The 15,739-nt window shown below is 33.7% G+C and overlaps 3 protein-coding genes and 1 non-coding gene across 4 annotated transcripts; 2 read left to right on the top strand and 2 right to left on the bottom strand.

The window, feature by feature from the left end:
- LOC109349282 (platelet glycoprotein Ib alpha chain-like) lies at positions 3,268-3,789 on the top strand. The gene has a single exon (XM_019590025.1). It carries the CDS (start codon positions 3,353-3,355, stop codon positions 3,695-3,697), a length of 345 nt encoding a protein of 114 aa, XP_019445570.1. The 5' UTR covers positions 3,268-3,352; the 3' UTR covers positions 3,698-3,789.
- TRNAH-GUG lies at positions 4,094-4,165 on the bottom strand. The gene has a single exon. It is a non-coding gene; the product is annotated as a tRNA-His (tRNA).
- Positions 6,279-10,968, top strand: LOC109349277 (5-oxoprolinase-like). The gene is made up of 2 exons (XM_019590017.1): positions 6,279-6,379; positions 6,980-10,968. Exon 2 carries the CDS (start codon positions 7,012-7,014, stop codon positions 10,810-10,812), a length of 3,801 nt encoding a protein of 1,266 aa, XP_019445562.1. The 5' UTR covers positions 6,279-6,379; positions 6,980-7,011; the 3' UTR covers positions 10,813-10,968.
- LOC109349278 lies at positions 11,371-13,079 on the bottom strand. Its single transcript, XM_019590019.1, has one exon. It carries the CDS (start codon positions 12,913-12,915, stop codon positions 11,674-11,676), a length of 1,242 nt encoding a protein of 413 aa, XP_019445564.1. The 5' UTR covers positions 12,916-13,079; the 3' UTR covers positions 11,371-11,673.

The following is a 15,739-nucleotide window of genomic DNA, read 5'->3' as shown; positions in this document are numbered from 1 at the left end:
CCACTCCCAAGCTTCCCCTCAATCCCCAACATTCCATTCACTTTCCCTTCATTCCCATTTTTCTCTCCACCTCCTTCAACCACCAGCCCCTGAAACTACTCAACTTGGATATATAATAAGCACTATTCTCAAGAGTTCTATACTGGTTTTATGATGTATAAGGGATGTGCTACTACTATACTAGACATGATGATATTATGTTATACTGTGCTTACTTCATATATTGTTGCCTTGTTGGCGATATATAGTTTTCTTTCTTTGTTTTCAACTTGCCCTTTTGGGATTTTTCTTTTGCACTACTTCATGTAATTGGAGACCTATTGCTATACAAGTATATTGTATAGTCAATAGTTTATAATAAATAATTCATGCTATCTTTCACTAGCAGAGTAAAATACCAAATTTTACACGGGAGAGTTGATATCTCTATTATGAATGGAAGTAAAATTAAAAGTAAGGGTCAACAAAGATTAGTTTGGTTGGGAAGAACATATCTTATAAAAATGAGTTCTCATTCTATTAGTAGCATGAGTTATTTGTTGATAGATTATATCTAAGTATCTATTTAAGTGTTTTTATGTGGTAAGGTTTTGTTCTAATTTTATTGAACCTAGCTCCAATGGCCAGCATACCTTAACTTTTGTTTATAAAAAAAGAGCTAAAAATGAAATTCAACTGTAAGTCAATAAAATGAAGATGAAATTTGTTTTACCGTCATGTAGCTACCAAGGTAGGAACTTAAAGAGTTTACACCCCATAATAGACGCCTCTTATTTAATTTGTTTAATTTATTAAAATTCAAACTTTTTTTTCAAATGAAATATATTAAAATGAGTGATATAAGATTGTCTTAATATTAGTCTTCATGTTACATTATTGGCATTCAAATGAGTTGGCATAGAGAAAAAACTAGGAACACGTTTTTTAAATATTTTTTCAGCGTTATTTTTTATAAACTAATGATTTAGCTAAATTATTACGTGTCAGTGATTCATTAGAATCAGGTTAGACCACATAACTCTAGTATTTATTGAGGTACTTACTAATTATCTACTCATGAAATCCTAATAACCTCATAACTACAATTAGACCTTGTAAATTTTCAACTCAATCTTATTATTAGAGACATTTTACAAGAGAACCACTTAAATTTTATAAGAGACAGTGTGAGTTAATAAAATCCACTGAAAATTATCCGAGAATAGATAGTATTTTAAAATTTTGTGTTAAGATCTGAAAATTATTGATCATCTCAACATAGTCACTAAAAACAAAAGTCCAAAAACAATCCTTTGAAAATTTCATTTGTGGGACAATTTAATTCCTTAAAATAATAAACTTAACAGACAGTTCCTCAATACGATAACTTTTATCTTTGAAAATTTTGACTTCACCTGATTTACTGTATTTTTTATGGATAAATTTTCACACCGAAAAAATTGAGGAATCAAATTATCTATTCAAATAAAACATGGAATAACTATTTAGTGAGTTTATTTTTTTCTAGGGACAAAATAGGATGTAGAAAAAATTTGGTCAGCAAAATTGATTATTCACTACAAATTGGTTTCAAAATTAGTGTATTCTCATATCCTTAACCACTGGCGGATGATTATTGGGGCAGGTGGGGGCTGCTGCCCCCTGAATTTTTACATAAAAGAACATATTTGTTGTCCCACAAAATATGTCAATCCATGTGATACTTGAAAAATACTTAATTATTAAACTTTTAAATTATAAAATACATTTTCTCAACCAATCATAACAAGTTACATATAGATTAATACACTTTTTTGAAAATCATTGAAGTAAATCATTTTTATGAAGTAAAACATTGAAGCTCACATATTCCTTTAATTTCTACCTTGATAAATAAATGTAGTCTAACTTGTTTGTCATTCTAAAAATTATACATAAATGAATCTAATTCTTTTACACGTGTAGATAATGATGTTGCTTATAATATATGACTTCATTTGAGTTCGAAAATACTTTACACATAATGAAAGAGATTATGTATGTATTGATAATATATATCATAAAAATTCATTTAATATTAATAATATATGTATTTTTGTCCAACAATTATATGCTATGGATTTTAATGAGCAAGAGAGAAATTAGTTTGAGATGTCAATTTCAACATTTTATTCTTGGTGTTATTAAGTCATTCAAGTTTGAAAAACTCTCAACCATATGTTGTTAGTCATGTTTTGTTTTATCAAATTGTTCGTCTTATCTTAATTATTGTGGTTCGGCTAACATAAATATCATTTTCAACAATGAAACCAACCAAACAAAATTAGGTAGGAAGATAGAAGATAAATTTATTGCATACAACATAGTCATTAATATTGAAAAGGAAATAAATGAAAATTTTACCACATGTACAATTAATTAACGTGTAATTAAATATTATTGCTCATCCTAACGTTTAAGTTAAGATTCGTCATTGTCCCTAACAAAAGTTTTCTCCAAATAATATAAATATATTATTTTATGTTTTTAGAACTTTTCTTTTTACCATTTCATTGAATCATGATAGGAATGAAGACAAATGATCTCTTTCCATTTATATAACCTTGCTGCTCACAACCATATATATAGGGTGAAACACCATTGGCCGAAAAATGTGACCTGTAGCATCATATGGGGAGTTCGGATCCTAAAAAGTATTCATTTATGGATTTGAAAACAAAATTTAATTAAAAATAACTTAAAATCTGAAGCTTTAAAAAGTTTTTAAATAGTACATGTCACTATCTCATCCAGTACTCCGGTACTTGAGATGATCCATATTCTTATATGAGATACTCACACATAAATGAAAATCTTCTATCTCAGATTGTATTTTCATTGATATCATGAATCAATTAAAATATGTCATTCAATTAAATAAAAAAGTTATAAAAACAGAATTATATTAGTTGATATAATTTGATTAGATAGAAATAGAGAGAAATAGTTTTTTTTGGGAGAAGTATTATATGTTGCTCCCACATATAACTCTTTCCAGCTCCACTTCTTACAAAACAGATGAGTTGGTCATCCTACATTTGAATATTTGTTCATATACAATATAATACCCAACCACACAAGACACAACTACTTAAACCACAAAATATTATTTTCAAACAAAGGATGTTGTTGAACTAACAAAAGATTATTGCAATGGCTCTTTTTTTTTTGTTCTCCAAACTCTACATGCTGCCCCAGTGTCCTTCACACCTTTCTTCTCTATATAAGATCAAGCACCATCCCCTATGTTCTCATCAAATCAAAAGGCAAATCCCTTCTTACAAAAAAAGAAAAAAGCTTCCAATTCTTCTTCAATCTTGTGATTTGTTAAGTCATGGCCTCTAGCAATTCCTTCATCACATCTCTCCTACTTGCTTTGGTTTTCTCAAGCATGAGCTTAAGCCTAGGAGCTCGCAATCTTTTGCAAACAACTACACAGCCAAATTTTCCAAGCACTCTTCCCACTTTACCCAACCCAACAACATTTCTGCCACCTTTGCTACCACAGGGCAATAATGTTCCTCAATTGCCTACAATCCCATCTCTGCCACAGTTGAATACTCTGCCACCACTTCCTAGCATCCCTACCAACATTCCCTCAATCCCCACCACTATTCCAACCACTATTCCCTCCATTCCGTTCTTCTCCCCACCACCTTCAACCACTACTAGCCCATAAAAAATACTTCACTTGTTCATCTTCTGCTAGATTGCCACAGACTTGGGAATTGATATCTTTGCTAATTATTGCATAATGTGGTCAGCATAGTGCATGCAATAGGAGTATAATGCATAATGCATAATTTATATAGTGTGCGTCAGAGTGTTGTATAAGGTGTTATAACTATTGGAGTATTTCTTGTTTGGTGTGAAAATGTTTATTTTTCTTTTCTATTAACGAATTTATCGCTATTGATTGTACTCTTTATTATATATATATTGATGTAGAATAACATATTTATATACAATTATGATTATGTTGTTCACAAATTTATATAACATCATGTTTGTTTGAGACAGGTAACCGCAAATTATTTCTTTTAACAGGACTTAATGATAAATTAATAAAGAAAAATGTGGCTGCTGGGATTCGAGCCCAGGTCTCCACGGCCACAACGTGGAATTCTCACCACTAAACTACAGCCACTTGCTGCTGACAGTTTAACGACATAACATTTTGTATCTCACTGTTAGTTTTGTTCTATGTTAATTTAGTTTTTTCCGGTAAACATCCTCAAGTACATTAATTACTTTCTGCCGTGGACCACCCCATTTTTTTTGTCTCATTAGTTTCAAGGAGTGCAAAGACTCATTAGAAAAGGACAAATAGAATAACATAATAAAATACCCATTCAAAAGATATAAAAAACATTGCAGCAGTCCCAACCTGACAATCACCATCTGCAATGCAAGACTACCGCAAGTGTGACCAATCAGCTTCAAATAGCAAATCTTAAGTTTCATCAACACAAATATTTACAAATTATTTATTAATGATTCCTCACACCAATAATAAAATATTTAATAAGTACACATTGAAATATAATTGTTTTCTACAATGTTAACAAATTATTTATCATTAATTTATTAACATCATTAACTCTTAAACAAAAATAAACAATATAAATCAATGATAATAATATTACAATGTTAATGCATATATTTTAAGTTCATAATAAAATTCAACTCATACCTTCAAAGTTAAGAACCTATTCTCACCTACGGAACAACATTCCTTAGCAAATGTAGTTGTATTGAATGTTATCACTACTAGAGATTCTCCCATAGAAAAGTTATCACTAGGACTGACAATGAATCGAATCAACTCGATATTCGTTCGAAACTCGATTCGTTATTTATGTCGATAAAGTTGGTTCAAGAGCCAAATGAACTGAACTTGAGTTAGAAATTGAGTTCGTTAAATAAACGAGCCGAACTTGAGTTAGATATAGTTCGACTCATTTGTTTCTTGAGCTAACTCGATATATATATATAAATTGATTTTTAAGTTTATTATGACTCATACATTATTTTTTATATTTATTGTTATTATATATATAAACAAGATTTTATATATATATATATATATTTATTTATTTATTTGAAGTATTTTTTTCAAAATTTAATTAATTATTTGAATTGTTCAAATGAACCATTCGCACTGAACCGAATAGTTCACGAACTTTAACCGAGTCGAACTCGAGCTAAAATAATAACTCGTATCAAACTCGAGTCGAGTTTCGAGCCGAGTCAATCCTTATCAAGTTGAACCAAGCTGAACTCTGAATCGACTCGTTTCTAACCCTAGTTATCACTACTCACAAAGAATTTTGTTCCCACAAAATTGTACATAATTTGATTTTGTTAAATCTTTCCTACCTATTTCCTTCATAGTTATTACTTATTAGTAGAGGTAAAGATGCTCCAATTGGTAGGTGGAACTATTACAAATATGATCCCAAAAAGTCAAAGCATAATAAATTGATATTTATATAAATATTTTTAAAATCACCTCCGTCCCTATGCTATGGATCTAATTAGTTGCACCCCCGTGATCTAACTGATTAAAAAATTGTTTGATGCCAATAGATTACACAACTTCCAATCTATATGGGCATTCAACAAAGATATTATTATAATAAGTGATTTGCTAGGTATTATTTTTAAGCTAATATTTAAGCAATTATAAAAATAAGATCATTCTTAAATTTATTTAAAATAATAATTCTTAATACAAAATATATTAATTTCCAAAATAAACTTTATACTTTTGGGATGTTTTAAATTACCTATAGAATAATAGTTAAAAAAATACTTAAAATATCATACTTGTCTAACATTATTACTAAAGTGATAAACATAACCACTATAATTCTCAAATTTTATGAAGTCACTATTTCTGTTAATGTGTAAAACATATGTCCGATGAAGTTAAAGCATAATATTATATTTTAGTGTTTACCAATTATTTTAATTTAGTTTTATATTTTTTATCCCACATTTTATGTTATATTTGAAATTTTTCAGGGAGGCAAGTGTATTTATAAAATTTTCAAATTAATTTGTATCGTTGAAGAAATTAACCCATTCATTTGTTATTGAGATGATAACATTTTTCACCCTCTAATTATTGATCTAAAATTTTAAAAACATTAAAAGTCAATGAGACAATGACAATATCTAATTAAAAAATATAATTTAAAGAATTCATTCCAAAAAAAATCGAAGAAAAAACAAAGCTATCTTTTCACTTTCATATGGAATTATTTTCTTATTATGGAACTAGAAAAGTAGAAAACTCATCACAACCAGCAACTACACCATTTTTGTTCCCGTTTCTTTCTCGGCATACGCATACCCTGTAAGATTGCTACTTTCATTTTTTATTCCTGCTCTTTTTTCAATTCTTTTTCTTTTTGGTTATCATTCATTTTCTTTTCATCTTTCTTTTTTAAACCGCATTTTGATTCTACGGAATTAAGATATTTGAATGATGCAGTGTTTTTCTACTTCATTAAATACAATAAAAATCGCGCAGTTCCCTTTTCTATCGATTATTATTATTATTATTTTTAGTAATCATTCACTAATAAGAGTTGACATTTAAGCTAATGGTATGTGCAAGTTGATTGTTGGTTAAATCCATCATCTTCTTCTATTAGCGTTATTGAGAAATATATGTATACACTGTCAAAGAATTTCATATTGCTATGTGGCTATACCTCAGTCAGAGAAAATGAAATTTTAGGTCTTGTTTAATTGATGTATGCAGATAGTTCATTCAGTTTCAGTAGGAACTCAATCCTTGATTACAGCTTTACCGATTCAAATGGATTTCATTATACATATATAACCTATTTAGTGAAGTGAAATTATTGATTATTATTGTTATTATTTTATATTTTGGGTTTATTTACTTAATGTGGTGGTGATTAGATTGCAATCCTTTTGAATTTTCAGGGTGTTATAATTGTGATCCACAAGGGAAATTAGATGGGGAGTGTTACTGAAGGGAAGTTAAAGTTTTGTATTGACAGAGGGGGCACATTCACTGATGTTTATGCTGAAATCCCAGGTCAGCCTGATGGTAGAGTTTTGAAACTTCTGTCAGTTGACCCTTCCAACTATGATGATGCTCCGGTGGAAGGGATACGGAGGATCCTTGAAGAATTCACTGGCAATAAAATTCCACGCAACTCGAAAATACCCACTGAGAAGATCGAGTGGATAAGGATGGGTACAACTGTGGCAACAAATGCACTTCTAGAGCGAAAAGGAGAAAGGATTGCTGTGTGTGTGACTCAAGGCTTTCGAGATTTACTCCAGATTGGTAACCAGGCTCGCCCCAGCATATTTGACCTTACTGTGTCAAAGCCATCAAATCTTTATGAAGAGGTTGTAGAGGTGGACGAGAGAGTTCAGCTTGTTCAGACTAAGGAAGAAGAAGAAAATCAAGGAGCTTCTTCATCACTGGTTAAAGGAATTTCAGGGGAGCTCATCAGGATTGTAAAGCCTCTTAATGAAGAAGCACTGAAGCCTGTACTGAAAAATTTATTGGAGAAAGGAATTAGTTGCTTGGCTGTTGTTTTGATGCACTCCTACACATATCCACAGCATGAACAACAGGTTGAGAAGTTAGCCTTGAGTCTGGGATTCAGACATGTTTCTATATCGTCTGCTTTGACTCCAATGGTCCGTGCTGTTCCTCGTGGTCTAACAGCTAGTGTAGATGCTTATCTGACCCCAGTTATTAAAGAGTACCTGTCAGGATTTATCTCCAAATTTGATGAGGGAGTTGGGAGGTTGAATGTTTTGTTTATGCAATCAGATGGAGGCCTTGCACCAGAGAGTTCCTTCTCGGGGCACAAAGCAATTTTATCTGGCCCTGCCGGTGGAGTTGTTGGTTACTCACAAACTCTTTTTGAACTTGAAACAGATAAGCCTTTAATTGGCTTTGATATGGGAGGTACATCTACAGATGTGAGTCGATATGCTGGAAGTTATGAACAAGTGCTGGAAACCCAGATTGCTGGTGCCATAATACAAGCACCCCAGCTAGACATAAACACTGTGGCTGCTGGTGGTGGTTCAAAGCTGAAGTTTCAATTTGGAGCTTTTAAAGCTGGACCAGAATCAGTTGGAGCTCACCCTGGTCCTGTATGTTACCGGAAAGGAGGAGAGTTGGCAATTACAGACGCCAACCTAATTCTGGGATATGTTATTCCTGATTATTTCCCATCCATATTTGGGCCAAATGAAGATCAGCCTCTTGATGTCAAGTCAACAAGAGAAGAATTTGAGAAGCTTGCCAGGCAAATAAATGCATACCGAAAGAACCAGGATCCATTTGCAAAAGACATGACAGTGGAAGAGATTGCACTTGGTTTTGTTGATGTTGCTAATGAGACAATGTGTCGCCCGATAAGGCAGTTGACTGAAATGAAAGGCCATGAGACAAAGAACCATGCACTTGCTTGTTTTGGAGGTGCTGGGCCTCAGCATGCATGTGCTATAGCTAGGTCGTTAGGTATGAAAGAAGTGCTCATTCACAAATTTTGTGGGGTGTTGAGTGCATATGGCATGGGATTGGCAAATGTGGTGGAAGAGGCACAGGAGCCTTATTCTGCAATATATGGAGCTGAATCTATTATTGAGGCTTCACGAAGAGAAGGTGTATTACTGGGACAGGTAAAGCAGAAGTTGCAAAGCCAAGGATTTAATGAGGGAAATATTTCGACAGAGACATATTTAAACTTGAGATATGAAGGTACAGACACTGCCATCATGGTCAAAAGACAAATAGCTGAAGATGGAAAATCACATGACTATGCTACTGAATTTGTGAGGCTATTTCAGCAGGAGTATGGCTTTAAACTCCAGAATAGAAATATTGTGATTTGTGATGTTAGAGTTCGTGGTATAGGAGTTACTAATATATTAAGGCCACGGGCCATAGAACCTGCCTCTGGCAGCCCTATAGTACAAGGCTACTATAAGGTTTACTTTGGGAATGGTTGGCAGGAAACACCACTCTATAAGCTTGAAAATCTGGGATACGGCCATAAGATGTCTGGCCCAGCAATCGTCATGAATGGCAACAGTACTGTGATTGTAGAACCCAACTGTAGAGCCATTATAACCAAATATGGAAACATCAAGATTGAAATTGATTCCCCTTTGAGCAGTGCTAAAATAACAGGTAAAGTTGCAGATGTTGTGCAACTCTCCATCTTCAATCACAGATTTATGGGTATAGCTGAGCAGATGGGAAGGACTCTACAAAGAACTTCCATTTCAACAAATATCAAAGAACGTCTTGATTTTTCTTGTGCTTTATTTGATCCTAGTGGGGGCCTAGTTGCAAATGCACCTCATGTTCCTGTCCATCTAGGAGCTATGTCTAGTACAGTTCAGTGGCAGCTCAATTACTGGGGTGACAATTTAAATGAAGGAGATGTTTTGGTCACTAATCATCCTTCGGCTGGAGGTAGCCATCTTCCTGATATAACTGTTGTTACACCTGTTTTCTTCAAAGGGAAGTTAGTATTTTTTGTGGCAAACAGGGGGCATCATGCAGAGATTGGGGGAATTACTCCTGGAAGCATGCCTCCATTTTCAAAGTCCATTTTGGAGGAAGGAGCTGCCATTAAGGCATTTAAACTTGTTGAAAAAGGTGCCTTCCAAGAAGAAGGGATTATTAAACTTCTCCAGGTCCCAGGTTCTGATGAGCGGGGAAATAAGGTCCCAGGAAGCCGTCGGATTCAGGATAACTTATCAGATCTGCGAGCACAAGTGGCGGCAAATCAAAGAGGAATTTCTCTGGTTCAAGAGCTCATTGAGCAGTATGGTCTGGAAACTGTTCAGGCTTACATGACTTATGTACAAATGAACGCAGAAGAAGCGGTAAGAGAGATGCTGAAGTCTGTTGGTCATAGAATTTCATCTGAGTCAAATGGAAACTCTGTGACTATCGAAGAAGAGGATTACATGGATGATGGATCTATTGTCCATTTGAAGCTGAGCATTGATTCTAATAAAGGAGAGGCAGTTTTTGATTTTGGAGGGACAAGTGCAGAAGTTTATGGTAATTGGAATGCACCAGAAGCTGTAACAGCTGCAGCAGTCATATACTGTGTTCGCTGTTTGGTGGATGTTGATATTCCTCTCAATCAAGGATGTTTGGCTCCAGTGAAGATTCATATACCAGAGGGCTCATTTCTCTCCCCCAGTGATAGTGCAGCTGTAGTAGGGGGTAATGTCCTTACATCACAGAGAATAACTGATGTTATATTTACTGCCTTTCAAGCTTGTGCTTGTTCACAGGGTTGTATGAATAATCTTACATTTGGAGATGACACTTTTGGTTACTATGAAACAATTGGGGGTGGGAGTGGGGCTGGTCCTAAATGGGATGGGACCAGTGGAGTACAGTGCCACATGACAAATACAAGAATGACTGATCCAGAGATATTTGAGCAAAGATATCCAGTTATTCTGCACAAGTTTGGACTCAGAGAAAACAGTGGCGGAGATGGAATTCACAGAGGCGGTGATGGACTTGTCAGAGAAATAGAGTTTAGGCGCCCGGTTATTGTTAGCATTCTTTCTGAGAGACGTACCCATGCACCAAGAGGGCTCAAGGGAGGGAAAAACGGCGCTCGAGGTGCTAACTACCTTATAAAGAAAGATAAACGGAAGATTTATCTTGGTGGTAAGAATTCAGTTCAGGTGCTTCCAGGTGAAACTCTCCAGATTTTGACTCCTGGTGGTGGCGGATGGGGTTCTCCCTTGTAAGCTTTCTTTCTTTTGGGGGAGAGAAGTCAAGGTAACAGCTTCATGTTTGATGTTCTGATGAATTAGCGTCAACACTGTCTTCATGTCATGGATTGATGTAAGACACATACTTTGATGCAAATTAATAAAGTTGAAATAACTCTGTTTCTATCTTAATTTCATTGTTCAATTATTTTCAGAACTTCTCACCCGTATTTTGAGCACATGCGATTTCTTTCTTTAACAAATATTTGGCCTACTTTATAATTTTATGACGTTTCACTTCTCCATTAAAATTTGTGGTATCTTTATGACAAGGGATCATCACTTGGTGGAATGATGTTTGGTTTCTTACTTATTGGGCTGAGGCTTTTGTGCATCTTATTAACAAGATATGGTGCATGTTACATTCTTGAATTAACCGTTGCCTTTTTACCCATTTTTGTTATTTAGTTTTCAACCCCATAATTCCTATTTTTACTTTTTTCAACAACAATAAATTACCATTACAACCACTAAACCAGGGTGTGGAACTGTAGATAATATAACAATTTAGTTTACTCTTCATTAGTGAAAAAGTTGCAGGTAATATAACTTGTTTCTCATTTCTCATATAAAAATCTCACTGTCATCATTTACCCAAAAACAGAAGAACTACAAGGTTTACCCTAATTGGGCATACTATCAATTATAGAAATCATCATCTATTATTATACACTAGCACATCAAGAAATACAAGTAGGCTACATAAATAGCACATTAAGTTCTCCGATGGGGCACAAATTCAAAAACTTGAAAGAGACCAAACCAGAAAAAACACCAGCAAGAGGCCAAGCATGTAATACTACAGATCATATCAGAGCAACACCTAGCAGGCTAGCACTAATTAAGTGCCATGTCTGCCTCATTTCCCCACCATTGGTGCACTGCAACTCCCTCATCCCTCAGCTTCCCGTACAAGGCCAAGCACTCCCAATATGCTCTCCCGCTCTTCTTGACCTCACCGGTTTGCCACCATTCATTATTGCACTCAAGGAAGAGTTCATCCACTAAGTGAGTAGTCTTTTTCCTTATCATATCTTCCACTACATCTGCTTCTGCCTTCATCACAACATACTCTTCCTCCTTAACATGCTTAGACAACCAAGCAGAAATATCAGTATGGGGAACAACTGGGTCTTCTGATGCAACAATGAGACTGTGAATCTCAAATTTTGTATTCTTCTTTGGGTAGTTCCTCTCGAACCATTCAATTGCAGCTTTATTTTCCTCAGGCAAGCCAATGCCTAAGAAGACTTTTCGCTTGTAACCTTCGAGAGAATGCTCACCCAACAAGTCAGGCAGGTACCTGATTTTCAAGTTCTCCTTTGATTTAGCAAAATCCTTTCCTGGTGGTTCAAGGAGGACATCTTCAAGACCCTTTAAGGCCACTGTCTTGGCCCCAGCTGTCAATAGCTTTCTCTTCGGTGAAGAATCTGCCAACTTATCTGTCAGGCCAAGTTTCCTCAATGCAACTATGATAGATCCATGTCTCCTAATATACACAACTTTATAATCAGATGGTCTTCTGAAATCAGCATTTGATGGGTTAATGCTCAATGGGAAAGCCACAATGCCATTAGGTTTCAGAATGCGATCAGCAAACTTAGCATCCTCAAAGCTAGGCATGTACACAAAATCATATAATTGATCTGGTTCAGAACTTTTTATCTCCAAATCAGAGTCCTTAACCACGTCCACTTCATTGTTCAAAAGAGCAACACCCTCAAACCCACTGGGAGGGCTCATAATAAGAGCCTTATCTTCCTTTTTGACAAGACCTTCCTCTTTTAACTCATTCAGAGCCAAATTCAATGCCTCAGCATTAATGGACTCAAATGCTGAATCACGAAATCCAGTAAAAAAAACTGAATTTGAACTTGACGAGGATCCCTTAATAGACCCCAAAAAAAGTAACGTAACAAAAACCATAGCCAAAAACAAAAACCTTGACACAATGCTAAAAACATGTGCATCAGCAATCTGAAACACCAAAATAGTATCAGAATTGAAATCATGCAAATGCTTCAACTTGCTCCATTTCCTAGCCTTATTATATTCACGACCTAATTCCATTAATTTCATGGTCAACTAAGCAAGACCCTTGTCAGAAACTTCAAATAATGTTCTTAAGAGAGTTTAAAGCTACAAGAGTAAATTGAAAATGACCCAGATGCAGAAAAGTGAAGATGATTAAATTAACAAAAAAAATAGATAAATCAATAAAAACTCTACAAGATTAAATTTTTAGCGTGTGGAGAATCTAGAAGCGGTATGGTTTCCACCCACAAGTGCTACACGGGAACTTGGCTTTCTACAAAATAAGAGCATCAACTGAATCATTCTTTCTACCTCCATTGCAATGTTCTTTCTTCAAATCGATGGCGTATCTGGAGTTTCACGCATTCATAGCCATGCAAATGTGAAACTCAGGAACCACCAGAAGAACAAAAAATAAAAAATGATCCCTTTGCAGAGGAGGAAGAAAGGAAGGATTAAATTGCTGTTGGAAGAACCAAAGTTTGTAACTTTTTTGTTTTTGTTGTTTTGGTTTGTGAATGTGAATGAGGGATTGGAATGTGAAGGGGAATTTATGTAGGAAAAGAATGAAGGATGGAGATAAATTGTTTGCTTAATTTAGGAGTTTGATTTTTATTTGATGCGTGTGAAACCAGAGTTATGACTTATGTTAGTAAAGAACATGCACTTGGTTTAGTATTTGTTATATTTAGGATCTATGATGGGGTTGAATTAGTTCTTAATGGGTTCATTGGAATTGGATGGTTGGCTGAAATTTACATTTTTTTTCCGTTTACCAAATATAGTTAGATGTTATTATTTAGATTTATGATGGGTTGAATTGTATGGAGGTAAAGAAAGTTCATGTCTAATTTTCTCACTATCAACTAATTTTGAGAGGAAATTTCATTATTGATTATCTCATTCCAATATTCCTAATCTCCAATATAGATTTGCTCACAACCATTAGTGCTTCTGATAAAGCTCACCAAGCATCATTTGTGGAGGGGGAAAATTGCTGAGTTTGTGCCTTTAAAAAGAACAAAAAGTAGAAAGCAATGAATTCCATGGATGTTATTTAGACTACTTTAGTTAATATTTAGATAAAGGATAAAGGGTATCCCTGAATTCAAGCATTCAGTAGCTGAAATCCAATCACACTAACCGCACTTTGGGTGTGGTTGTAACCGAAAGAGTAGACCTCATTATAAGACTTTGGTTATTTTCTATATGTGCTCTCCACTCTAACCAATATGGTGTATCAGCATGCATATAATTTACAGTATTATACATACATTATTGGATGGCATTGGCCTCTTTAAAATTTTGGGTTCATCAAATGCACGGGTGTAATATATTGCATTTGCATCATAATTGTAGTTAGTGGGCAAAAAATGGGATTGCACTTGATGGATCTTGCATTTGCATATAATTCTCTTATTTGTTGTTGTTGTAATGCTTTAGCATGATCATCCAATGTAATGTGCTCACTTTGGTGGGGGCAATTGGGTGGCATTTCAAGTCTAATTAATAACATATTAGGTTTCTAATAAGTGGATTGTGTTATTCATGAGTGAATGGCACATGTTTATGTCTCTTGTGAACTGTGTTTGACCCTTTTGAGCAGTGTTATTGTCATTATAGTTACTCTAAGTAGAACTATTCAACTGTATGATAAGAATGTTCATTGCTTCTGATTATCATCAATTAAGGGTCAGTATCTTTACATGATTTAACTTAGCTACCTTTTTTAAGTGGTTGGAAGGAATGAAAACTTCTGGCCAACTCACACGTTGAAAAATCAAATCATGAAACATGTAACTTGAATTGCTGATAAAGGTTTTGGTTAAGAGTTAAAACCCATAATTAATTATTTTAGGCACATATGCAAAATTTACAAGGCTACACTCTACTATCAATGGTTTGATTAAAAAGAATTAAATTGATCACTTAATTTCAATCAGCCTCATATCTTACAAAAAAACATTTCTTATATATGGCAAAAAGGAATACTTAGATTCATTATTACTTGAGAGGTTTAGTTTTGTATTTTTATTTTCGTCTCACAATATTTCTTATATTTTTTGTTAAAAACTTCTCTTTTTTACCCTTTACTAGTTAGGTAGATTTTGACTATATAGAGTTATAGACTATTTATACCAAAGTTTTAATGCTTATATAAATTTATCTCTATCCAACCCTCATTTATTAAATACTTTCAATTGTCCTATTTCTTATTACTTAAATCAAATACTATATCATCATCAAGTTGTTGGTTAAGTGATAGGCTAGTTAGATATCAAGATATTCCTTCCAGAATGGGTACAAGCTCAAATCCTTGGAGAAGCAATTGAAGGGCATCCCATAAGTTATGAGAAAATTATTCATCTGATATAGTAATTGTTATGTGGCTGTTTAGATGTTATTGAATTTTAAATAAAAGTTATAGTAATAATTGAGTTTTAAATAAAAAATATGTATATATGAGTTTTATATATTATCAATATATTATTCAATTATTCATAATTAATTGACATTGACTCTTAAAAAAGTAATTTAAATATAAATGATAAATAATATAATAATTGTGTATAAATTTGTACACTAATCGTATATAAATATTAAAATTGATGGAATAAGTTAATGCAAGTGTATATGTATATTAAAGAGTAGGAATTCATTTAGATTTTTTTAAACTTAATATTCATGTCATCAATTGTATGAATATATGATGAAAAGTAACGTTATAATAACTAGCGTGTTGACATGCACTGTCATGCTTGTCAACCCGCTTTTTTATCGTTTGTAATGTATAATTTGTATTTTATAAATTCAAATATAATTTTTTGCGCTAAATTTACGGTTGAATTTATTCAATTGGTCTAATATT

This window comes from Lupinus angustifolius, chromosome LG06 (assembly GCF_001865875.1).
Source record: "Lupinus angustifolius cultivar Tanjil chromosome LG06, LupAngTanjil_v1.0, whole genome shotgun sequence".
NCBI classification, from domain to species: Eukaryota; Viridiplantae; Streptophyta; class Magnoliopsida; order Fabales; family Fabaceae; genus Lupinus; species Lupinus angustifolius.
This window is presented reverse-complemented; position numbering and strand designations above follow the sequence as displayed.